Genomic DNA, 25,645 nt, shown 5'->3' on the forward strand with positions numbered 1-25,645 from the left:
TCTGGCTATGGGTAATTTTTGGTGTTTTATGTGAAATTTATGACCAGAAATAAACATGTATAGCAAAACATGTGTAATTGCAATAATATTCTGGGAGAAATACTTAATTTTCTGCAACAATTTCAAGAGTGCCAACACTCTTGGCCGTGACTGTATGTGTAATATATATATTATCTTCTGGTACACAAGAAGATCACAGCTCTGGGGAAGAGAACCGCTGCTACTATCAGGGGTCACATTGTGAGCTCTGTGCGCCCTCTGCTGTTCATTCTAGTAATAGGCTGTGGACAAGGTGAATGCTTCGCGATCCATCGCATCATAGAGGAGGCATATGATGGACAATGTAATGCAGTCAGCAGCCAGCTTGGCGGTTGTTGGTTTAGTTTTCTTGTACTGTTTGGTGCTATTAATAAAAAGCTCTTATAGTATTTGAAGTTCACATTGGTTTGCTCCATATGATTTGAGGGTAATACACCATTAGATAGCTCTAGATACACAAGTGTCTAATTCTCATGCATCAATAGTGTATAGGGGTATATTACAACATAAATACATATCCATGGAACATCAGGGAGCTGATGAATCATGCTGGAGCATCAAGGGATGAAAAATATATCAGAATGATTTACCCATAGTTCTGTGAAATGATGGCACACCAGCCGGCCGTGGCCCCAACGCGCGTTTCGCTCTGATTGCTTCCTCAGGGGGCGTGTCATTTCTCCCCTTTTTCCATGTTATTTTGAGTTGCTACAAACCTATGGTCACTGTACTTACAGGAGAATTATCATGCTATATTGGATCTTTTTTTGAATTGCTATGGAATATGTTGCCGCTAAATAAATAGTAACAATTTATATGTGATGTTGTAACTCTTGTATAAACTGATAAAATATAAGGTATCTATTATAAATGTGCAGTTTTCCAGAATATACCCCTAACGAGAGTAATTTATGAATTAATTATGGCAAATCAGATATTGTAGAATTGTCATCTCTCTACCGTTTCTTGCATGAGCTACTGCATCAAACAGGATACGATTACACTTATGCCTCATTTAGGTTACGTTCCCTAAGTTTTTGGTGCGTTTTCATGCTGCGCATAAAACCAGCGAGACTTAGTTTCAGCAGAGTGGATGGGAAATGTCCTGCTCACTGTGCTTCTTTTTTGTGTGTGTTTTACGCTGACCTGCGGTGCATTTTTTTAAAATCCGCATCATGTTAATTTGGCCCGCGTGTACGTTGCGTTAAAGATGCGGATTTTCCCCATACAATTGCATTAGATTTGGAAAATCCCCAAGTTAAAAAACGCATGTAATCTGCACTTGACTGCAACAATAAACTTATCTGAGACGAACACCAGGAAGTATCAAAAACAAAGCAGCTTTGTTTCAAACATAATAAGAGACAAAAACCGCAGCATATTAAACACTATTAAAAAGGCATGTAAAACGCAATGAAAAAATAAATAAAAATTAAATGCAACTTAATTTAGCGAATGCCAAATACTCATTGTGGGAACTTGGCCTTAGACATCCTATTTTTTGCGAACCATTTTAATCATTGTGCTACATCTGATTTTCATCCAACTTTTTCCGCTGCTTTGTTTTTTTCTCCCTCCATTTTCTTTTTTTTTTTGTTTGTTTTTAAGATACGGGTCACAAAAAAAACCACACATGTGAACAGCCACGTAGATTATATTATATTGGGTGCATGTTCTATCCTTGAAAAACATAGATGGAACATGTACGTGAAAAACGGAACCACTATGTTCCCTAGAGTGTCATTGGTGCCGGGTTGATATAGGCCGATAATTTAGCTGATTTGGTGTTCTGGACTTTAGGTTTTGTCATTTTTTACATTTTTTTTTCTCATTAAAAGAACCAGACTAACTGGACAGGAGCTGATGCCGCCCAGCACTTTCCTAGCTCTGCGATTTCATTCTAGGGTTCTGTAGGGATGGATGGCAGCGGTCAGACCTCGCCAGTGGGCATTGATGGCACATCGTAGCAATAGTTCATGGTATTTGTTGAAGAAACTGCCTAAGGGTGTGTGAAGTATTTGTTAGCATTTCTGCATCAAAAATTTGTCTCTCTTGGCATGGAAAGCACTGCGTGAAAGTGCATTTTTGATGCATTATTTTCTTCCCAGTCATTAGAATGGGTGAAAAACACTGAATGAATTGACATGCTGCAGATGCAAAACTGCTTCAAATCTGCAAGGAAAACATAAGCAACGTGTGCTTGAGACTTCAGGATTCTCATTCACTATGCTTAGTTTTTCTCAGAAAAAAACAGAAAAAAAATGTGAAATGTGTACATACCCTTACCTAGATAATTTTAGGAAATCCCTGAATAGTTTTTTTTTTTCTTCCGCTGCAATTTTTTTTTTAGGTTTCAGGGGATAAAGCTTTGACAAAAGTTTTTCTTTTTAGATTCATACTGATTACTGATCTGATATTTTGATTCTCTAGAGATGGAGATGGAAGAGTGCTCTTGGACATTTTTGATGAAAAGCGTCATCCTCTTTCTGTAAGTATGTGTGTGTATGTGCGCATATTATGTATGGCCTGTCATCCATTTCGGTCCCTCGTGGCGGCAGCTGGACCAGGGCTGTCCACTTCTGTGCAGACAATTCTCTACCCCTTGCTGCCTCCACGACATCATGACTTAGTAAGGGGCAGTGCCACCCAGGATGCTTTGCAGAGGATTACCAACATGGAAGCTTGCACCGCCCTTGTCTGGCTGCCACGGAGGGCCGAGCTTCGACGACAGATCAAGCTAGTTTGAATCTTTTTGCTAATCTCTAATCCAAGTGTTTTTAGCATTGGTCATATTTAATATGTAACTCATCATTGCAGAAATCAGAGGTCCCGTCTGATTATGAGAAGCATGATCCAGAGCAGAAACACATCTATCGGTTTGTGCGGACGCTCTTCAATGCTGCCCAGCTGACAGCTGAATGTGCCATAGTAACTTTGGTAAGTCTGATGTCCAGTTTTATGACGTCTCATGCCAGATTAATTAACAATCAACCAATTTTCTGCCTTGCGTTTAAAGACTGATAACCGAACATTACTTGTTCCCTTTTTTAAAGGGAATCTGTCAGCAAGATTTTACCCCCAAAACTATTAATATGTGCATATATCGTTTTTCAAAGACAAGTCCAGCAATACTTATGGCCAGTTCGTTCCTCCATTACTGAGAAATCTGCATTTTAATTTATATGCCAATGAGGCTGAAGATCTATTTGTAGATCTGAAGCCTTTGTCACTCCGGCTCTATTATCCGCATAGTGCCACCTCCTCTTGCTTGACTGATAGCCTCTATGCTTTGTGACTTAAGGCAAAGGAGCCGTAAGTCAAGTTGGAGGAAGTGGCACTGGGTGGAGAATAGAGCCGGAGTGACAGAGGCTTCAGATTTACCATAGTCTTTTAGCCTTATTTGCAAATAAATACAAACGCAGATTTTTCAGTAACATAGGAAAGGACTGGCCATGTAAAGGTATTGATGGACTTGTCTTTGAAAGAGCTACATGTGTATATAAATAGTTTTCGGTATGAAATCCTGCTGACAGATTCCCTTGAATGACACCGGTTTACCACTGGTTTACCATGATTTTGTGCATATCGTCTAGCAAGACCCAGATCTGTGCACAAAATGCACTTTACAACATTTTCCATGGTTGTCCCTGTTTAATGTTGTATGACCCATGGTTTGTTTTAGACCTGTTTTTAATTTCAGAGCATTTGAAAGAATTATTATATAACATGAACTTCTATTAGTCCAGTAATGCCCATAGAGCATGTAAGAAGATTGCATTAGGGTCCCACATGATCTTCTGGCTCATTTAGACGGGCCAGCTGCAGCTGTTACAGGGAATCTGCTATCATGTTTTTGCTACGTCATCTAAGAGCAGCCTGATGTAGGCAAAAAGAAGCTGAATCCAATGATCACTTAGATCACTGGGTGCATCAATTCTCACACAATCAGAGCTTTTAGATTTAGCATGAAGCGGAGCTGAGAAAGCTGCCCCCGCCCACACCACAGCTAACCCCGCCCACACCAGCCTCTGTATATACAATGTCCATAGACAGTGAGGTGCTCATCACAGCAGGGCGCGTGTCAGACCAGGGCTCACATAACCAGCTAGTCCCAGCAATGATAATCTACTGGTGCTAAAACATTCATTGTAAGCAAACAAAAGCTTGAGCTTGATAAGAGAGGCATCACTGAAATCAGTGTTTTAACCCCTACCTCATTCTGTCTCAGATTACATAGCAAAAACCTGCTGACAGTTTCCCTTTAAATGATCTTTGATCGGTTATGTACAAGCCAATAGGCGGTCTTTAACTTAGGCTGAAAAAACTGTAATTTGGACAGAATAATTGGTAATACTGTTATTCTGTCCCCATAGAGCATCATGTTATCAGCAGCACATCTACTGTTTACATGGGACCATTTGCCTCTTTAGTTGGGCCAATAGTCGAGCATTCCTAAAAAATCAAAAAAACAAAACACGACTCATTTGCCGATTTTTGGCTCATTCATATAGGCCATAAGGGGGTGATCATTATTACAGATGCACACAGATGAGCTCATATAGAGTGCAAATCACACATGTACATGTAGTGCACCAAACAGCTTTTAGATGGGCTGCCCAATATGTTATTCATGCATCCCACAAAGAAGGTCCTCATTTCTGATGAGCCCTCCACCGTCTCCTATTCCGATGTCCGTTGCAGAGGCCACTTCTATAGTATTCACCCCATTGTTGGTGAGAAATGAGACTCTGATTTCACGACAGTGACGTCCCGGTATGTATCAGTCGGCGTTACATTTCTGCATTTGTGCCGGTTAGTGTATGGAGACTTGTTGGCTGAGATTATACCGTTGAAACCAGAAGTTTCCATACACTATATAAAATACACATTATGCATGCTTTTCTCAATATCTGACAAGAAATCAGAATAAACCTTTCCTGTTTTAGGTCAATTAGGATTACCATCATTTTAATATTTGCCAAATGCCAGAATAATGAGAGAGAGAGAATGTTTTAAGGCATTTTTATTACTTACTGCAAAGTCAAAAGTTTACATACACTAAGATTACTATGCCTTTTAACAATTCTGGACTGCCCATATGATGATGTCGTCTGATTTTTTTGGCAACATTTGAGTTAATTAGAGACACACCTGTGGATGTATTTTAATGCACACCTGAAACACACTGCTTCTTTGTGTAGCATCATTGGAAAGTCTAAAGATATGAGCCAACACACTGCTTCTTTGTGTAGCATCATTGGAAAGTCTAAAGATATGAGCCAAGAAATCAGGAAAAGAATTGTGGACTTGCACAAGTTTGGCTCCTCCTTGGGTACAATTGCAAGATACCTGAAGATGCCTTGTTCATCTGTACAAACAATTATATGCAAGTACAAACAAAGTGGGAATGTCCAGCCATTATACCACTCAGAAAGGAGACGGGTTCTGTGTCCCAGAGATGAACGTGCATATCAACTAAAGGACAAACGCAAACAACCTTGTAAAGATGATGGCGGAAGCTGGTAAGATTGTGTCAATATCCACAGTGAAACCAGTACTGTATCAACATGGGCTGAAAATCCACTCTGCCAGGAAGAAGCCATTACTCCAAATGAAACATAAAAAGCCAGATTAATGTTTTCAAATGCTCACAATAACAAAGACCTTAATTTTTGGAGACATGTCGGTCTGATGAAACTAAAATTTTTGTTTTTTAGCATAATGACCATCTTTACGTTTGGAGGAAAAAGGGAGAAGCTTGGAAGCCTAAAAAACACCATCCCAACTGTGAAACATGGGTGTGGCAGCATCATGTTGTGGGGTTGTTTTGCTGCAGGAGGGACTGGTGCACTTCATAAAATAGATGGCATCATGAGAAAAGAAGATTGTGGCAATACTGAAGCAACATCTCAAGACATCAGCCAGGAAAGTAAAGCTTGGGCGGAAATGGGTCTTCCAAATGGACAATAACCCGAAGCATACTGACAAAATGATAACAAAGTGGCTTAAGGATAACAAAGTCAATGTTTTGGAGTGGCCATCACAAAGCCCTGATCTCAATCCTATTGAAAATTTATGGGCAAAGCTGAAAAGGCAGGTGCAAGCAAGGCGACCTACAGACCTGGATCAGTTACACCAGTTTTGTCAGGAGGAATGGGCCCAAATTCCGACCAACTATTGTGAGAAGCTTGTGGAAGGAGATCCCAAACGTTTGACCCAAGTCATTTAGTTTAAGGGCAATGGTACCAAATACTAATGAAATGTATGTCAACTTTTGACTTTGCAGTAAGTAATAAAAATACCTTAAAACATTCTCTCTTTCTCATTATTCTGGCATTTGGCAAATATTAAAAATTATGGTAATCCTAATGGATCTAAAACAGGAAAGGTTTATTCTGACTTCATGCCAGATATGAGAAAAACATGGATATGTGTCTTTTTATATAGTGTATGTAAACTTCTGGTTTCAGCTGTATGTTTGTTTCCTCTGGTCCTGCTGAAATTGATGCATTTTCTACTGTGTCCTGCTGAAGACGGTATTCTTGGAAAGCCACAGGAAATTAAATCATGTATCTGCCTTTGAATATTCCATTTAATTACTGGCGATCCGATCTCTTGTATTTCAGCTTGTGGAGAAAGAGAAATCCAGAAAGATTTAATAAGTTGCCATCAGGCGCATTATGGCTGGGCGCAGATAAGATGAGCGGAGGGTTTCACAAACATGGTTATGAAAACAGATACGGCTAGATACACATTATTAATAGTGCGGAAAATAGTTTCCCAGGACAGAACAGCAGGAATACAGCTGTACTGCGCCACATTTATCAGGACTATGCCACGAAGTTACAGCATCCGGAATTCCATGCAGGTTGGGCTAGAAGATAAGATTCCGTTTGCCCTCCTTCCTTCCATCCAGTCTAGTGATTAAATCCATATCCTAGGGTATACAAGAAAGGTGTATGTCTTTGATCGACATATATCAGGGCCTATTAGAGACGTATCCCTGTGAATGCCTATAAAGTGTGATATATGACAGCATCCTCCATCAACAGAAGGCGATCGTCATGTACCTCCGATGAAAGACTTTTGTAGTTATGTGCACAATGACATGTTGTTAAAGAGAACTTGTCACTTGCCTTTACAGTTTGAGTTAAATACATTGTACAAATCCCTGAGCTCCCCTGATTCTGCTGCTCTTTTCCTTTTTGCGCTACTTTGCTCCATTGCAGAGATATTCACATTTGTTGCTTTCGAAGTGTAGTATGTGTAATCTCTGTTGTTCAATTGGATATTTTGTCAGTCTTCTCTGAGGGCATGCGCCATAACTCCTTTCTTCCAGACTCGGGCAACCACAGCTCAGCATCTGATCTGCCAGTCTTGTAACCTCACACACTGCCAAGCTATGTCAGGGAGGGAATCAAATGCACAACCCCAGAGAACACTGTGAAGAAATGCCCAGTTGCACTACAAGCAGAGATTTCACATATTACTCTCCAAAGCAACAAATGTAAATATCTCTGCAATGGAGTGATGCAGAACAAAACGGAAAAAAATGACAATCGATGGAGCTCAGGGATTTTCAAAATACAGTAGATTTGACTCAATGTTTTTGAGCAAGTGACAGGTCCTTTTTAAACCGTTTATTTTTATTGTGCTGTGCCATCATCGATAAACCATGTCTTGAGTGTCTGTTTTATTTCCAGGTTTATCTAGAACGACTGTTAACCTATGCGGAAATAGACATTTGTCCAGCAAACTGGAAAAGGATTGTACTAGGAGCAATATTACTTGCCTCTAAGGTTTGGGATGACCAGGCGGTGTGGAATGTGGACTATTGTCAGATCCTGAAGGACATTACGGTGGAAGACATGTGAGTTAATGATCCTTTACTCTAAAGGTGTCTCAGATTTCTCCCCATAAATGAGCACGGATCTTCTGCTCCTGTGATGACCCGTCCTCCCGGGCTGATGCAAACTGAAGAAAGTCAATTGTTGATACCATCCTTCCGAATCCCATACAGCATGCATATTGTTGGCAGCACATCTCCTGCATACTTAGGGCAATGAGCTGCCGACAAAGATGATCTAATGGCTCACATTAACAATGCAATCAGCCAGTGAACAAGAATTTCGCTCATTCATCGCTTGACCTGTGGCATATTTACATCGCACAATGATCGGGAACAAGCGTCCTAATCAGCCTTAGGTGTTCCGCATGTTTTTACATTGAAAAAAATTAGGCTTATTATCGAGGGACCTTCATATTTTTAATTGAAAACTTGAAAAATATTTTTGCCCCTTGGCCCTATTTTAGACCCCCATTTTTTTCTTAATCCTGGGACCTGCACTTCCAAGTCTTTTTCTGATACAAGTAGAGGGCTTCTTTCTGCTCCCTGTGCTGGTAATGTGATGGAGGATGTCTGTCTGGCTCATTTCATTAGCTTTCCCCCTTCTCCATCAAGGCTGATGTAAAAGACCAGGAGGCTGGCTTATCTGATAAACTAAAGCCAAACAGACAGCCTTCTTCATACATGTCTGACATACAGAGAAGTAGGAAGCTGAAAGTTTCCAGAACCACGAAAGTACTTTTTTAATTTTAGATTTTGACCAACAAACCAAAGAACTTTTTATCACGCTGACATCACCTGCTTAAAGTATTATCGTAAGAAATAAGTAATGGAGTTTAACTTCATGGAGCATCTAGTTCAATCAACAGGACTCCATTTGTGAGCGTAGATTGTTGCTGTCGCCCGGGTGTGTCTGTAATCACGTCTCAAAAAGCTTCTTTAAGGTGGTCATACACATTAGATAGTTCTTGGCCCAACGCTTATTTGGCCAACAGCTGTCTCTCGTAACTCCTCCATACGCAGAAAGGCTCGACCGAGCGCTCCTAAAGTCTCTAGGAGAGAGTGGGGCTGAGAGACTTCGCTCCCCACCAAATAAAAGGATAAAACCTTGAAATTCCAACAGTCGGATCCTTCTTTTCCCCCTACATCGTCTGCTGGGGTAGAGTCAAGATGGATTGCTGATCCTTCCGAAATCATCTGACTTTTATCTAATGTGTATGGAGGACTTCAACCCGTCTTGTCATATTACTTATGTTAGACTACAGTTTTTTGTTATTCCCTTTTCTCCTTCTTAGGAATGAGCTGGAGCGCCAGTTTCTAGAGTTGCTGCAGTTCAACATTAACGTTCCGTCCAGTGTCTATGCCAAGTATTATTTTGACCTGCGCTCTCTGGCAGAAGGTAACAACCTCAGTTTTCCGCTGGAACCCCTCAGCCGGGACCGCGCCTGTAAATTAGAGGTAAATTCATTTTCTTCCGATTTTTTTTATTTTTTATTTTTTTTTATTTTCATGATTATGAAAGTGCGTATACAGTGCTCTTGAATAAATGAGTACACCCCTTTTGAAAAGTAAGATTTTAATTAAAGAAGCACTCCTCCCCTCAAAAATTGTATCCTCTTAATATATTGCAACCATCATATAATATAGCACTGTGTACTTACAATTGCTCATTTTGCCTTTCTTCCCAGATAATTCTTCTGTTTTTCATTAGATCTTTGACATCATCACATGATTAAAATCTGACTAGGTGAATGCTTCTAAGCTCTATGTAGAAACAGGAGGTCAATTTTTCTCTGCACAAGTTTATGGGAGGGGGAACAGCTGGGTCAGGAGTTGAAGAGGGAAATTATTTATGCAGGGAAAAGAGAAGAATTTACTGGGTAGAAAGGCAAAATGAGCAATTGTAAGTTCACTGTGCTATATTATATGATGAGAGGATAACAATTTTGATGGGAATGCTTCTTTAATAGCTCACTAAACACAAGAACAGTTTCCAAATTTTGGCAAGACTGAGTTTTATAGAACATTTTTTTAATTCAGAACATGAATGTTAGATTAACCCCTTTACCCCCCAAGGTGGTTTGCACGTTAATGACCAGGCCAATTTTTACAATTCTGACCACTGTCACTTTATGAGGTAATTACTCTGGAACACTTCAACTTATCCCACTAATTCTGAGAATGTTTTTTCGTGACATCTTGTACTTCATGATGGTGGTAACATTTCTTCGATATCACTTGCATTTATTTGTGGGGAAAAAAATGAAAATTTTGCAATTTTCAAACTTTGAATTTTCATGCCCTTAATTCAGAGAGATATGTCACACAAAATAGTTAATAAATAACATTTCCCACATGTCTACTTTACATCAGCACAATTTTGGAAGCAACATTTTTTTTTTGTTAGGAAGTTATAAGGGTTAAAAGTTGACCAGCGATTTCTCATTTTTCCAACAAAATTTAGAAAACCATTTTTTTAGGGACCACATCACATTCAAAGTGACTTTGAGGGGCCTTTATGACAGAAAATACCCAAAAGTCACACCATTCTAAAAACTGCATCCCTCAAGGTGCTCAAAAGCACATTCAAGAAATTTATTAACCCTCCACGTGCTTCACAGGATTTTTTGTAATGTGGAAGAAAACAATGAACATTTAACTTCTTTTTCACAAAAATGTTACTTTAGACACAATTTTTTTTTATTTTCGCAAGGATGGCAGGAAAAAATGGACCCCAAAATTTTTTGTGCAATTTCTCCTGAGCACGCCGATACCCAATATGTGGGAGAAAACCACTGTTTGGGCGCACGGGAGGGTTCGGAAGGGAAGGAGCACCATTTGACTTCTTGAATGTAAAATTTGCTTGGATAATTAGTGGACGCCATGTAGCATTTGAAGAGCCCCTGATGTGCCTAAACAGTGGAAACCCCCCACAAGTGACACCATTTTGGAAACTAGACCCCTCAGGGAACTTGTCTAGATGTTTGGTGAGCACCCTGAACCCCCGAGTGCTTCACAAAAGTTTATAACATGGAGCCGTGAAAATAAAAAAAATCTTTTTCCACAAAAATGATGTTTTAGCCCCAATTTTTTTATTTTCACAACGGTAAGGGGAGAAAATGGACCCCAAAAACTTTTGTGCAATTTCTCCTGAGTACGCCGATACCCCATATGTGGGGAAAATACACTGTTTGGGTGCACGGCAGAGTTCAGAAGAGAAGGAGCACTGTGCAACTTTTTGAACGCAAAATTGGCTGGAATTGAGAGCGGATGCCATGTCGCGTTTGGAGAGCCCCGGATGCGCCAAAATAGTGGAAACCCCCCACAAGTGACCACATTTTGAAAACTAGACCCCATAAGGATTTTATCAAGGGGTATAGTGAACATTTTGAACCCAGAGGTACGACACAGAATTTGATAACATTAGGTCATCATATTGAATAAGTTGTCATTAGTCTTGAGCGCAAGTGCTCGCTACTTGAGTTTGCATCAGGTACTCGGATATGCACCATGTATCGCGGGTGCTCGAGTGACATGCTCGAGTTCCCGTCCCGCATGTTTCACGGTTATTAGACACCCCAAAAAAAAAAAACATGCGGGGATCACTCGTGCATGGCTGGCAATCCGTGCAACTTTTTTTGGCCACGAAGCATATGGGGTGGAAACTCGAGCATGTCACTCGAGCACCCACGATACTCGGTGCATACCCGAGCACCCGATGCAAACTCAAGTAGCGAGCACTTGCGCTCAAGACTAGTCGCCATATCGTCATCATTTTATTTTCTTTACTTTTTGAAAAAATCCTTAACCCTAGCGCAACCCTATCCTTAACCCTAGCGCAACCCTATCCCTAACCCTAGCACAACCCTAACCCTAGCACAACCCTAACTCTAGAGTTTATTTTTTACACTGTTCCTCGTGTGGCATAAGTGATTAGACGACTTTGTTCTTCGGGTCGGTGCGATTACAGAGATACCAGATTCATATCGTTTTTTTATGATTGACAGCTGTCACACACTAAAAGATGCATTTTTTTTGCAAAGACTAACTTTTGCAGCGCAATATTTTGAGAACTATAATTTTTCCATATTTCGGCCGACAGAGTCATGTGACGGCTTGTTTTTTGTGGGACAAGTTGACGTTTTTATTGGTACCATTTTTGGGCACGTGTCATTTTCTGATTGCTTTCTATTCTGATTTTTGGGAGGCAGAATAAACAAAAACCAACAATTCAGGAATTGTTTTTTTTTTTTTATGCTGTTCTGCGTGTGGTAAAATTGATAAGGTAGCTTTATTCTTAGAGTCAGTACGTTTACAACGGTACCACATTTATATAGTTTTTTATGTTTTGGCGCTTTTACACAATAAAACCTATTTTATAGAAAAAATAATTTTTTGCATCGCTTTATTCTGAGAGCTATAACTTTTTTATTTTTCGGCTGAAGGAGCTGTATGGCAGCTTGTTTTTGTGCGGGACAAGATGATGTTTTCAGCGGTACCATTTTTATTTACATTCGTCTTTTTGATCGCGTGTTATTCCATTTTTTGTTTGGCGGTATGATGATGATGCATTGTTTTTTGCTTTTGTTTTTTATTTTTATTTTTTACCTTGTTCAATAAAGGGGTGATCTAGTGGGACAGTTTTATAGGTCAGGTCGTTCTGGACGCGGCGATACCAAATATGTGTACTTTTTATTGGTTTATTTATTTTTTCATAATAAATATTATGGGTACAATATATTTTTATTTATTTCACTTTCTGGCACTTTTTTACTTTTAAACTTTTAAACTGCGCATCACCAAAGCAACTTCCTGCTGTCTGGTGACCCGGATGTTGTCATGACTACATCGGGTCACCATGACAACATCCGGGAGCCGCCGCAGACAGCGCGGGACACTGGCAGAGGAGGTAAGTATCGGCGCTTACCTCCCCTTGCCCCCGCAATGCTGCGATCGACTTAGATCGCAGCATTGGGGGGGTTAATGTGCTTGGAGTGGTTCAGGACTGCTCCTGGCACATAGCACCAGGTGTCAGCTGTGACAATCAGCTGACACCCGGCGGTGATCGCCCCGCACCGCTTGTGTGCGGGTGCGATTGCAGCGTGCGTAATAGTATGTAGCTGGTCCATAAAGCCCAGGGCGCAGCTACGTACTATTACTGACCTCCTTCAGACATCCATTTTTCACATGTACCCATTATAGTCTTTGGAGCTGTTCACATGTTAGTTTTTTTGGCAGACTGAGTGTTCTCAAAAAAAAAAAGAAAAAATAGTGACCTGTCTGTTTTTGATCCGAGTCCTAGATCAAATTTGCGCATTCAAATAAATTAGTCTGTAAAAATAGAATGAGCAGAACATGGATGTGTCCACATGTAATCCAAGTGCTCTTAGTTTATTACTGTCTAATGGGTAGGAGAAGCTTGTAAAAAATAAAATAAAATTAAATCTTTTTTTTTCTTTTGGCAAACGTCTAATTTTTTTGTGTCTGAATGAGGCCTTATTGAGATCTCTGGATATAATGTTACCCTATAAAAGAAAACAAAATCTTCCATGATTTTTTTTTTTTTTTCTTCTTTTTTTTTTTCCCCTGAAAATAATGTTGTTAATGGTAAGAGATTTATGTAAAATAGAAAATTCAAAGTCACAAATTGAAACATATCTGAGCCTCAAAACATGCGGATTAGAAATGTATTTTCCATGAACTCCATGATGAAAAATTTCCAATTTCAAAAGAATATTGGGGCTTCTTTTCTCTGTTACTCCTGTTGGAAAGGTCAGAGCGTGCAGGGACATATCCAATAAATGCATTGATGAAGGGAAGTGGATGATTTGCTTATACATTGCCAGGAGGAATAATAGAGGAATGGCACAATGTGCAGCTCTATGAGAAAATGCTCCAGAATTGTAATTTTACGGTTACTAATCTGTTCTGACACACGGATGCTTTTGTTCTCCATTTCGTTTAGGCCATTTCCCGCCTGTGTGAGGATAAGTACAAGGACTTCCGAAAACTGGCCAAGAGACGTTCTGCAAGTACTGATAACCTAACTGTCGTACGATGGTCTCCCGCCATTATATCCTAACAGCGGCTTCTGTCCATACGCCTCTGTCTCATGTACTGTTTTGTCCAAATATCGTTGTCCTTCGTCTTGGGGAAATAAGACATTGTATTAGTATTATTTTATTTTACTTTTTTTTATTCTGAAGAGTCGATAAGCCTCCCTTACAGTGCCTCCCTGTCACAAAGATGGGACACATCCATCACTATCCGGAGACATTTTAAGCCATTTCACAGCTTCAACCTTCTCTCAAGTATTCGGACCATCATTCTGAAATTGATAAAGATGAAGAAAATAGAAAAATCCCACATAATAGAATTAAAAAAAATCTATTTCAATCCAATGCTGGAAAAATCCATAAACTGGCAAAAAAAATTTTTTCTTGGTTTATTTATCCAAAAAATCAGTGTTTTTACCTAAATATATATATATATATTTTTTTTTTCAGAATGCTGTGTTCTGTTCACTAATCAAAAATGCACTGGAGTTAATGGCAGGGGTGCAGCGTCAAGATGATGAAAGTAAATGCAATGGCATAGATATACAAGGTGGTATTTATAAGGGCACAGTTAATGGGGAATGTTCACCGGAAATTATCTATAAATACAAAACTGCACTCAGACTGGCCAAACCTTGGATGTTAAATAACTGGTGGTCGACTACGACCAAGCTGTTTAATGGCCTTTGTGTATGGAACAATTGTTAACATGTCAGTTTTGTGCACGTAGAATATAATTATTCTCAGCAGCACATTTCCTGTTTACACAGGATTATGTTCTGCCAAGAATATTTATTGATTGGCAGCCTGCTTGGAAAGGAAGATTATCTGGCAGCTAACAGTCCTAGGAACACTAGTTTATGAATCGGCTAGTGTAAATGCACCCTTACAAGTCATCAGCTCCAGATGACCAATATTATTGGGTGCTTTAGGCTCCGGCCAACATGTAGGAGTCACCTTAAATAATGTATGAACGAAAAATACCTGCTCGTAGAACAGTGCAGAAATGGCACCCTTTGTGGCTTCGCGCTTGCGTTTTCGTTGGTGTCGTTCGCTAAAGGTGGCCGCACAACCTGCTGATTTCAACAGGGTGAGCCAACCATCTAATGTGTATTGCATTGTCCTGGCTCTCCACTATTGGGAAGACCTTTTGTACTTAAAGGGGTTGTTCACCTTTGGGGACTTTTATTTATTTCTGTATCCTTAAATGCATGTATTTGGGGCTAAAATTCATTTTTGCAGCTGGGCTTCATTAAATATTTTAACCGTTTCGCTTTTTCTTCTTGTTTCCCTGCACATTCAACTTTGATGCGGTCATAAATGAGCTAAGAGAAGCTCAGGAAGTTGCAAACTCTCATGTCATATTATCAGAAGGAGCTCACTTGTGGATTCTCAGTTAACTTATTCTGCAGTCAGCCAGAGAAAGTACAGCGCAAAGGAGAAACCCCAAATACATGCATTTAAGGGAAAAAATAAAATGTCTCCAAAGGTGGGCAACCCCTGTACGGGAGGCAAGTCTTCCCCCATTGAGAACACGTGAAGATAACCCCAATGTATAGGAACAGCTATGAAATGACTGCTTTACGTTTTTATCCTGACAGCAACTTATTGTCGAATCTGAAATCACTTGCTCATATAATTCATTATCTACACTTTAAAGGAAAATTCTATTTTTGCACAACAGATTTACAACGTTTCATTATAAAGGGGTTGTCCAGCTGATTAATAAAATTGCCACCATGAAATAGCAAAAGAATCGGTGCTCGCCCTTGCAGATCCGCCACAGTTCTCATCCTGGTTCTTACCCAAAATGCATGCTCAGCCAATCAGTGAGATGGGTCACCACTGCAGCCGGGGGTTGGCTGAGAACAGGATCAGTAAATGGAGACCGGGGTAAGTGTCATAATGGGAGCTGCGGGGGATTGGTGATGGTGAGAGTCGCTACTAGTCTTATTTTATACAACTCTGAGCCCTTTTATTATTATATTTTTTATTGGCTGCACATCACCTTTAATCCTTCCTGAAAATTATTTTTGCAGATGGTATTCAAAAGGGATCATACTCTGTGAGGACCTGTCACCAGCTACCAAGTGGCCATGTTTTGCTCTTATTTTTATTCCCACTGCTTCCAATAGTATTTTGGTATTTATTTTTTATTAAATCCACCATGTGGTTCCAGAGATGTGGGCCTTTTTTATTTGGTGCTACTTTTTTTTGGGTCTTTACACAGGGTAACGTAGGTTGAATAAAGACCTAGGTCTATCAAGTTCAACCTTCCTCCCCAATTGTACTCCCTACACTAACACTACACTAACTTACTAACTAACTGGGACTAGACCCCACAAATGTATTATTACTATTATTATTATTACCATTTTTATTATTTCTGCACTATTACAATTAAAAATGAACCTGTTTTATAATTTACATTTTTAATTAGTTTTATATTTTGGCTTACTCTTGTCATTCTAATAACGGTATTACTAAAAATCCATATGCCTAAATCTGTTGATCCAGAAGAAGGCAAAAACCCCAGGACACATTCAGCCAATTTGTGTCACAGGGGACGAAGAGGACCAGAACTCTAGCGCCACCTACAGGAAGTAGCAATCCTAAAAGTCAATAGTGACCCTTTAATGAGCCTTGTCACATGACTTGGGATATGAGCCAGAACCAGAAACTCAATTTGCAGACACTGTGTTTCGGGGTACTGCCCCTTGTCAGTGCAAAGTGTGAGTTCTGGTTTGGCTGGGTGAGAGGTGTCAGATCGGTATGCAGCTTTAAAAGTCTCCTCACTGTGACATGCTTAACATGTCACTCTCCGCAAGGACAAATGTTGCCCCTTGTCACAGGGGAAAAATTCCTTCTTGACCCCGAGAAAAGGCGATCAGTCCTAGAACCCTGGATCAAACCTAATTACGATACTAGTTATGTAATTACTATTACTGTACTAAATGTACTACTATAGGTGTAACATTTTATCCAATTTAACTGGAACCCACAATGTCATGTGAATTGAGGAAATTGTCCAGCCCTTTTCTAAAAGCTGTTATAGTGTCGGCTATCACTACCTCTTGTGGTGGGCATAGACTGCTCTGACTGTAACCATGGGATCACTGGAATTTATTTATCTTTTTATACATCCTAAAATCTTGTTGGCTTTTGCGGCTGCTGCTTGACATTGAGTGCTGCTGCTCAGCTTACTTGTAACCACAATACCCAAGTCCTTCTCCTCTTCTCCAAGTCCCGAGTATACTCCCATTTAATGTGTATGCATCAATAAGATTACTCACAGGGTAATTATGCAGAGCAGCCTAAAGACATGCCCCCAAGGAACCCATTGAGCCACGCCCCTTTGGTAAAGACCATAAAAAATTGCACTGCATAAAAAGGCCCATATCTCTGGAACCGTATGTTGGGTTTGAAAAAAAAACAAATAATGGCATACGCAGAGAAACAACAGGAATAAAAGAGCAAAACCTGGCCACTTTTGATGTGGTGACAGGTTTGTTTTTAGTAGATCATTACACATCAGCGTTTCCTACCTTTTTAAGCCATCTAGAAAAAATGTCAGAGAAGCGCCTTATACCGCTCAGATACGCTGTATTAAATATCTCTTCTGTATTCCATCTGACCTCCAATATCCCATAAATTCTAGATTATAAAATGATATAGAACTGTTATTAAAGGGGTTGTCTGGCTACATTTTAAGTACTACCCTTATATTCGAGTTAAAGATGTATTCTCATCTCAGACATTTATGACCGATCACATGGATATTTCATAAATATCTGACAGCTTTCCGCTCCCACCTTTGGGAGGGTGCACCCAGCTCCAGAATGGGATTTCTCCGACCCCCATCTCACGGCCCATCTCACTGAGTGTCTAAAAGTACTAGAGCAAACCTTACTTATAACAGTTATATATTATTTTATTTAATGTGGATTTTGTTAATTGTATATGGACTTGAAAGCATAAAGACGACTTATATGTGTGAATATTATTATAAAGTTTTTTTGTTTTTTTTTGTTTTGTGATGCATTCCTGTAATACACTTACTGGCCTCTAGAGGGGGGCAAAACACAAATACTGTATACCGTACATAGTCATTATAAGTCAACTCATAGCATAGTGCTGAACCAAAAGTGCATTGGGAAATTGTGGATCATTCCGGAGGTTATAAATATATATATACACATATCCTATTTATATTGTGGATGTGCTATGCGTGTGTCTGGGTGAGCGAGAGAGAGTGTGCAAAATATAGTGCGTTCCTTTTATTTTTTTTGCCTGCACTTGGAAAATTCTGTGAAATATTTTTATTTTTTGTCATTTTTTGGCTTTAGTTTTTGAAAATTTTCTTTCTGTGAAGACATAAGAGGTCATGGTAAATGTAATGGCCATTGCTGTATGTTTTTTAAACAGAAGCAAAATGCCTATTTTTCAATACATTTCTTCTGTACATTGTTTTGTGTAAATTCCTTTGCAAGGCAACTGGGTCCAATTTGCAAGCAATATTTCCAAGCTGTATGTGTTTACCTTATCGCGACATAAATTGGTTTGTATATTGTATATACTATATATATTGCAAAAAAAAAAAAAAGAAGAAAATCCAGCTAGTGACCTTCTTTACTCGCAGTATTTAACCACGGCAGAGGTTACATTATTGAGCTCATAGTGATGAATTGCTGTCACTTAACTTTTTGTATAAATTATTAAGAAAATGAAATAAATAAAAATTAAGTTTCTAGAGATGCTCAATTCGATTTTCGTCGTTCCAGTCTGGCGTCCATTCTGGCCCTCCATGGCTGCCAGTCTACACTTCTGCGCCAGAATTCTGGACACATTTATAGCTTATTATGCCCAGCATACTTATTAGATGACTATCGGCCAAATGATGTTTCGGACATTTTGTAGCCATCACGGTTCGCTCTCCCATACTCAGGAGTGCTTGTCTGGCTTGGTTCTCCTGTCTTTATAAGAGACCCACTGCCAGACATGTCTGACAAGGATTTATCTTTCAGAGATAGAGATGGGCGAACTCGACCTTAAAAGTTCTGTGTTCTTACCCGACAGTTACCGTCTGGTGCTAAACGCCGAACACGGACTTTCCCCGGAAGTCTGTTGCAATGTTTGGAGTTCCGGATGAAGTCTGTTGCAGAGAGAGAGAATTTTCCAGATCAAAAGTTGGGGTCCTCCTTGTTTTCAATGGGGTTTGGCTTCTGGTTCAGGTACAGTTCTGGTACCAGAACCAAACTTTGGAATAAAGTTCAGGTAGGGTACCAGGACCCAAACTTCCACAGGTCGTCTCTTCCCTACTCGGAGATCAAAAGGATCAGTAGTCCGAAATCTTACACGCAAGATCCTTAACCCCAATAAATTGTCTGGGGCCCTCATACATATTAGACCTTCGGCCAAACCTATCAACGTCCAAGACCTCCTAGAACTTGCAAAGTGCCATAGACGCCCAAGATGTGGGGTTGAGGATTTGAGGAGCAGAAGTGAATTCTGACAGCCAAAGGAGACCGTTCTGAATGCCTAACCAGGGCAGCGCAAATCGAATTGCTCATCTCTGAAATGTTCCTATGCCACTATAGTTTTACAATTTTCTGTACATATGTATTTAATTTCCTAATTGTTTTTGTTGATATAACTATATCACATAATATAAAGTATTATACCCTTGAAATTCCACTTTTTCAGCAGCCACTCAAAGGTGCTTGCCTTTATGCTGATAATTGCTTAGTTTTATTGGCCCAAAGGCGCTATGTGATCATGGCCATGACACTTGTACGTCAGGAGTGGCTTGGGGAAACATATATGCTGGTTCTCCACCCAACACATCGGGAGGTGCTGTAATTGGCATATTGCACATGCTTTTGAATGGTGATTGGACTGGCAATCATTGGATACAGTAGATTCCACTAAATCAGAATGCTATAGGTGTCTCATAGATACTCTTTCTTACAGTGATCTGTCTTTTGACAGATTCCCTTTAAAATGTTTGTATGGCAGTGGCTATTTCTATCTATGAATCTGTCAATGTTGGGGAGAGCTGAGCAGATATTTAGTTTAGTGGAAAAGATTCAGTATAACTGGAAATATATTCATTTAATTCCCTGCTCCCTCTAGGCTTAGGTGTCCAGAGGGCGGAGCAGCTTAATGATCGACAGCCTTCTTTATATGATCATTTGGATGAATCCGTCAGTTACTTAAATACACTTAGAGAAACATCTGGACTCTAAATTTGACAGCCATTCTACTTTGTAAGGCTACTGCTATTCACACTTTTACAATATGTTCTATTTCCCCTTTAATTTAAAGAGTGTCTGTCTCTGCTTTCGGAGTAACAATTACTAATTTATTAAATATCCATATTTGGATTTTGTACCTGTGTTTTTGGAATTTATAGTTTGGTAATTCCTATAGAATTATTCTCACTTTAAATGAGCACAATGATTTGTAGTACTTTGGTCCGGCCTCTAGTTCGTTACTCAGTGTTGGTTGGATAGGGTAGAGCGAAGCTCCTCACCAAGCACTCGAATGTAGACATCCTTTGACCCTCTTGTGATTACTAGTCCTCTTTGTCTTAATGACGGGCCTAGTAACTAGGCCTAACGCTAAATAATGATATCATGGTGACTCTTAATCGCAAGAAGAACCAAGGATCCTGCCAATTCCTTGTCTGATGAGGAAGTTTGTTCTTCACAGGTCCATCAGCCATGGAATACCAAATGCTGGACCAGAGTACTGCTCATCTCTTACGAGCCCCATACAGACTACGTGGCTGCTGGCTGAATGATCGGCTGAACTATCGTTGGCCAACAGCTATCTCTCACTATTCCTCCATCCACAGGAGCACTCATACTGCTCAGCGCTTGGGAATTCTCTACGAGACACAAGCTGTCAGACTTTTCCACTGACTGTTGCGTAAAGAACAATAAGATAGCCATTCTGAAATCTAAGCTGCCAAATCCTTATATCCTCCGACAAAATTTGTCAACTGAGCCTCATGATACTGGTGGGTTCAGTTTACATTTGTCTAATGTTTATGGGGGTCTTAATTCACACACATGTAAATAAGTCTCAGTAACACGATTATGACCAATCCTGTTCAGAACTTCTGGGGAATAATTCTGAGCAACCATTTTGATTTAGAAATGTATTTTTTAATTGATATTACGGTTCTTCGAAAATGATTTGAAGAAAATGATTCGCTCATAGTACAAAAATAAATCTACAAAAACATTTCTCAAATGCTTTGATTAAAATAAAAAAAAATTATTCAGTTATATCATTGTTTGACAGACGCTCTTTGAATATATTTTAGCTTTGCCCTTTAACTCTTTGTATTCTTTGTGCATGTGCTTCCAATTATGAGAAAACCTTTCTTAAGCAGTTTTATATAGATTGAAATGTAAAAAAATGAATGTTTTTGTAAGAAATTGAGATTAAATATTGAAAAAAAAAAAAAAGAATGTCATGAAAGGTTCACTTTAGGGTTAACACAGTGCTTTGTATGTGGACAAGAAAGAGACAATGGTGATATACCGTCATTGTGATTGAAGCATGTTTGTGTATACTCGCCCTAATCTACATGTCTTTTTTTTTTTTTTTTTTTTTTGGGTCAATGATTCTTTGCTTACAATTTGTAACTTATCATGGAAACAAAAGGTACCCCTAAATGTACAGCACTTATAAAACTTTTTATGTTCTAATTTTTATTTTAGTTTTCAAATACAAGTTACCGGGATAATTAACAAGACAATTAAAGGGGTTGTCTCAAGATGAATCTTCAGGAGTACACCGCTCCCAGCCCCTGGCTTCCTGTTTTTCCAGTGGTGGTGTGCTTCTATAGATCAGCGGACATGGTGACCACGTTGGTTCATTCTGTGCTCTTATAGGATGCTAGCAGGGCATCTTTCCTGGTGTACTTCCTATGAAAATTCACGTCACGCTGGCAGTATATAATATATATGTTGTTTTTTTTTTTTGTTGTTTTTTTTTTTTTTTTAATTCTCTCTTCCGATATTGAAATGAGTCCGGCTTTACCATAATTTCAATATCAGGAGGAAAACATTAAAAAAAAAGTTTCTACAGCCATTTTCATATAAGCACTGCAGCCTCTTCAGGTTTAAGAGAGCTATTTAATAATAATATATGCAGCTTGCAATGTGAAATCTGCTGACAGATCTGCTTGTATATAAATCTAATCTTAGCCAAGGGGGCATGGCATGATCCTCAAGAAAATGCTCACAGAAGAATTGAGGATCGCCACTAACCAGACTAGATTTACATAGCCAGCGTAAAAAGGAGGAGGGGGCGGGAGAGAATCAACAGCCCCAGATTTAGGAGAAAAGCGGCATTTATAGACCAGGTAAAAAGTTAAATATTTATGACAAAATATCCAAGCAAGCCCAAGTAAACCTTTATTTGCTTCTTGATCCTACAAGTTTTTAATCATTTTGAAAAAATATTTCTGCAAAACTCACACACTATGTTTAACTTTGTAAATAATAATTAATTTAGGCCGATCCTAGACATTTTATGCAATCCAAGACATATGCCATAGAAAAGTGTTAAGTGTTTTAAGAAGAAAATCAGCGTCTTTATTTCTTTTTCTAGAATACTCTTTTAATAGAGCTGTTCCATGCCTAGGAAATTCCGATATTTAAATCTTTTTTTTATTTTCTAGCCACAGAGTGGACCATTAGAGCAGCTGTATCAGTGACAGCTGCTTACTGTATGAAATGTAACAGATAACCTATCCAAACTTCCATTAACGGTGGTTAATATAGGCGATCAAAGTTTTCCAATTCGACTTTATTAAATATTAAGGTCATAAATTTGAAGGAGATTTTGAAATTTTAGCTGCACAGAGGTGTTTGCTGTTATCCTGCTTGAGATTTAGGATGAAGCATTTGTGATAACTAATGTAGATGAACACAGTTGTGATCTACAAGGCGGCTGCTATTAATGTGTGCCAAGGAACGCCTTTTAAGTTGTAATACTTTCACTAGGATTACTCTGTGTGAATAATGGCCCTATCTGTTTTATATTATCTAAGTCATTGCTGATCTGCTTGCATACTTTAAGTGGAATCAGTGACTGTCTTAGTTAGGCGAGTCTAGCCTGTTCAAGACTGTTTTAAGCAAGGAATATAGCAATGTAATCTGTTTCATTCTGATGAGTAAAACCTTAAGCATGTAATGGGTAGATGTTTAAATGGGTTGTCTCATTAGATGTACTACTCCATTGATTTTTTTGAGGGTTCTTCCCACTGCAAGTGAAATGCAGTGTTACTTGGCAGCCATTTAGATGTTAAGATGTTTAAAAAGAGAGCAACTCTATTAAAGACGTTCTTCAGACTGGCTTATAAAAGGGAGGTCGAGCAGGCAGCCCTCTTTAATGAAAACCCTAAATAGATAGGATGATTTCTTAACACAACCCCTTTTAGGCAACCACCTAATATTGTTAGTGTTAAGTGCCAAGTGACATGACCTTTAAGCTTTACTAGGGATTCTTATGATAATACTCCTTAGTTTAATTTTTTTGCCAAGTACGTCACTCAGGTTAAAGGATCGGGCTATTTATGATGATAGGTCATGCATTTAGAAGATGGGGAAGTGTTAGATATTTGACACAGATTTTGCAGAATGCAGGATGTTAACCTGTTACTTTTCCAAAATTAAAGGGTATGGTTGAACCCCATAGCGGTGCCATAAGGTTTGAGGATTGGGAGACTGCAGCTTCCCTTGAATGATTGTCATTATATAGATTCCTAAAATATTGGCCCAATGCCAACTTCAAAGCCATTTATCCACATGCCTTTTGCAACCATTCATATTTTAAACATGTCAATGTAGACTATATTGATAAGCTGGAATGTACTCTAGCCCAGAAGTCCCAACTGGGTTAAATTGAGCCATGTTCTTTTTACAAAACATGAATTTAATAATTGGGACACGATAAAGTTAAGTTTTATTCCTGCTGTTAAGTTTGCAGTCTATTAAGAAGCCTTCTTTGCAGTGGATTCTACCTCTGTATTCAGATCCTTTGCTCTTTCCCTTTTGTCCACAGTTTATTCCTCTGTGATCTTTCATATGTCTCTTGCACTAAACAATAAACTAAGATTTTGCTGTGTGGGTTTATTTTTCAGTTTATCATTATTTTTAAATCTTGTAATGAGAGAAGTAATTGCTGCTTTTGTTTTATACTTGTTCTGATTTTGCCAAAAAAAAAAGTACAGTAACTTTGGATTACACTTAGTGACTGTCAATTGTTTGCAAGTTCCATACAATGTTAATAAAGCTGGATTTGTAAGAAAAATATAGTGTGGTTGTATTATTCACACATCGCTCAAGACAGCAAAGAGCATTATTTTGACTCTCTTAAATGTACCTATCTTTGTAGGTCCTCTGTCCAGAAGCTATTTGCAGGGGTTTAATAGTTAGTAGACCCAGGTTACTTCTTTCTGATTTGGAGGACTACAACGTTTAAAGGGGTTTCTATACTAATAATATGTATCACCATTCTGACATAGGCAATCAATATCTGAACAGTGGTAGCCCAGTCAATTGGCTGACTGAAAGGAACTTCATTGCCCCCTTAATTGCTTACCAGACTCGGGCAAAGCTCTTCTAAATGTACTGCACTCTTATTCAACCCTAAGCCACTTCAATTCATTGATTGGAGGGAGTGGGTCCTGAAAGCTTGAGCCCCTCTGATAACATTTTGATTGCCTACCCTAAGGAGAGGCCATCAATATTACAGTCCAGAAAAGTCCTTTAAATCTTTTAAGCATTACATAAAACACATTATAGTCCAAGAATATTGTGCTCATCTCTAGTTAGTAAAGGACTGCCTTACCTTCTGTTAGCTAAACATGCCTTTATTAGTTATATGAGAGGATGTTAGTAGATCATGTACACACACCAGACATAGCATGTCTAAGACCAAAGCAATATTTGGCCTGAACAGGGTCATTTTTCTTATGATTGCATTAGATTGCAGACCCCTGATTGCCATGGAGTTAGGGACCCCTAAAAAAACACATTTTTTTTTACAGGATAATCCTGAGCCTAACCAACAATTCCTCTGCAGAGTCATGACAGGAGAAAGAAATGTACACAGAAGCAAAATGGTTCAAACGTTCACCACACTTCCCATATAGTCACTGATTGTGATTAAGGTGGGTGTGCACCCACTGCGCCACGGGCTGGGCTTACCCTGCAGGGGCTTGACTAAGCGATTACCTGTTTTTCACTAGAGCTTCTGGTGGTGAGGATAGGCTTGGCCACAGGTAGTCGCCAGGTGTCACTTCAGGGCAGTCCCCAGACCTGCAGCCGCTGACCCATGGATCACAGCACATATGCGAAGTAGAGAAGGGCGAGACAGAACCGTAGTCAGAAGGTGTGAGGTTGGGGCAGGCAGCACAGGAATATAATACGTAGTCGAGGTCAGGAGCGAAGAGGTCAAACAGAACGGTATATACAAGCCAGGTCGATAACAGGAGAGTCAATACAAGCATGCGCTTAGACCGAACACTAGGGATGGAACGGTGCTAGTACCCTAAGCTCAGGCAAAGGTAAGGAGGGAGGACCTGCCCAATATATCCCTTGCATGGCAGGGGATAGGCTGGGGAAGACAAGGGGGCATTTATGCATATAGCATTTATGCATACTTTATCCAAGTGCCATAATTT

The 25,645-nt window shown here is 39.3% G+C and overlaps 1 protein-coding gene across 2 annotated transcripts in view; it reads left to right on the forward strand.

Annotated features, from left to right (window-relative positions):
• The window catches only part of CCNY (cyclin Y), a 157,994-nt gene extending 133,724 nt beyond the window's left edge, over window positions 1–24,270 (forward strand). For both annotated transcript variants that reach the window (XM_073677638.1, XM_073677639.1), the window contains exons 6-10: window positions 2,470–2,527; window positions 2,857–2,976; window positions 7,743–7,909; window positions 9,181–9,343; window positions 13,851–24,270. In XM_073677638.1, coding sequence (XP_073533739.1) covers window positions 2,470–2,527; window positions 2,857–2,976; window positions 7,743–7,909; window positions 9,181–9,343; window positions 13,851–13,967 — 625 coding nt within the window. In that variant the 3' untranslated portion in view covers window positions 13,968–24,270. The remainder of the gene's footprint in view (window positions 1–2,469; window positions 2,528–2,856; window positions 2,977–7,742; window positions 7,910–9,180; window positions 9,344–13,850) is intronic.
• Window positions 24,271–25,645: the final 1,375 nt, after the last annotated feature.

The sequence above is a fragment of the Phyllobates terribilis genome, unplaced genomic scaffold (genome assembly GCF_046119375.1).
Source record: "Phyllobates terribilis strain yellow unplaced genomic scaffold, ASM4611937v1 Scaffold_4__5_contigs__length_816908805, whole genome shotgun sequence".
Taxonomy (NCBI): domain Eukaryota; kingdom Metazoa; phylum Chordata; class Amphibia; order Anura; family Dendrobatidae; genus Phyllobates; species Phyllobates terribilis.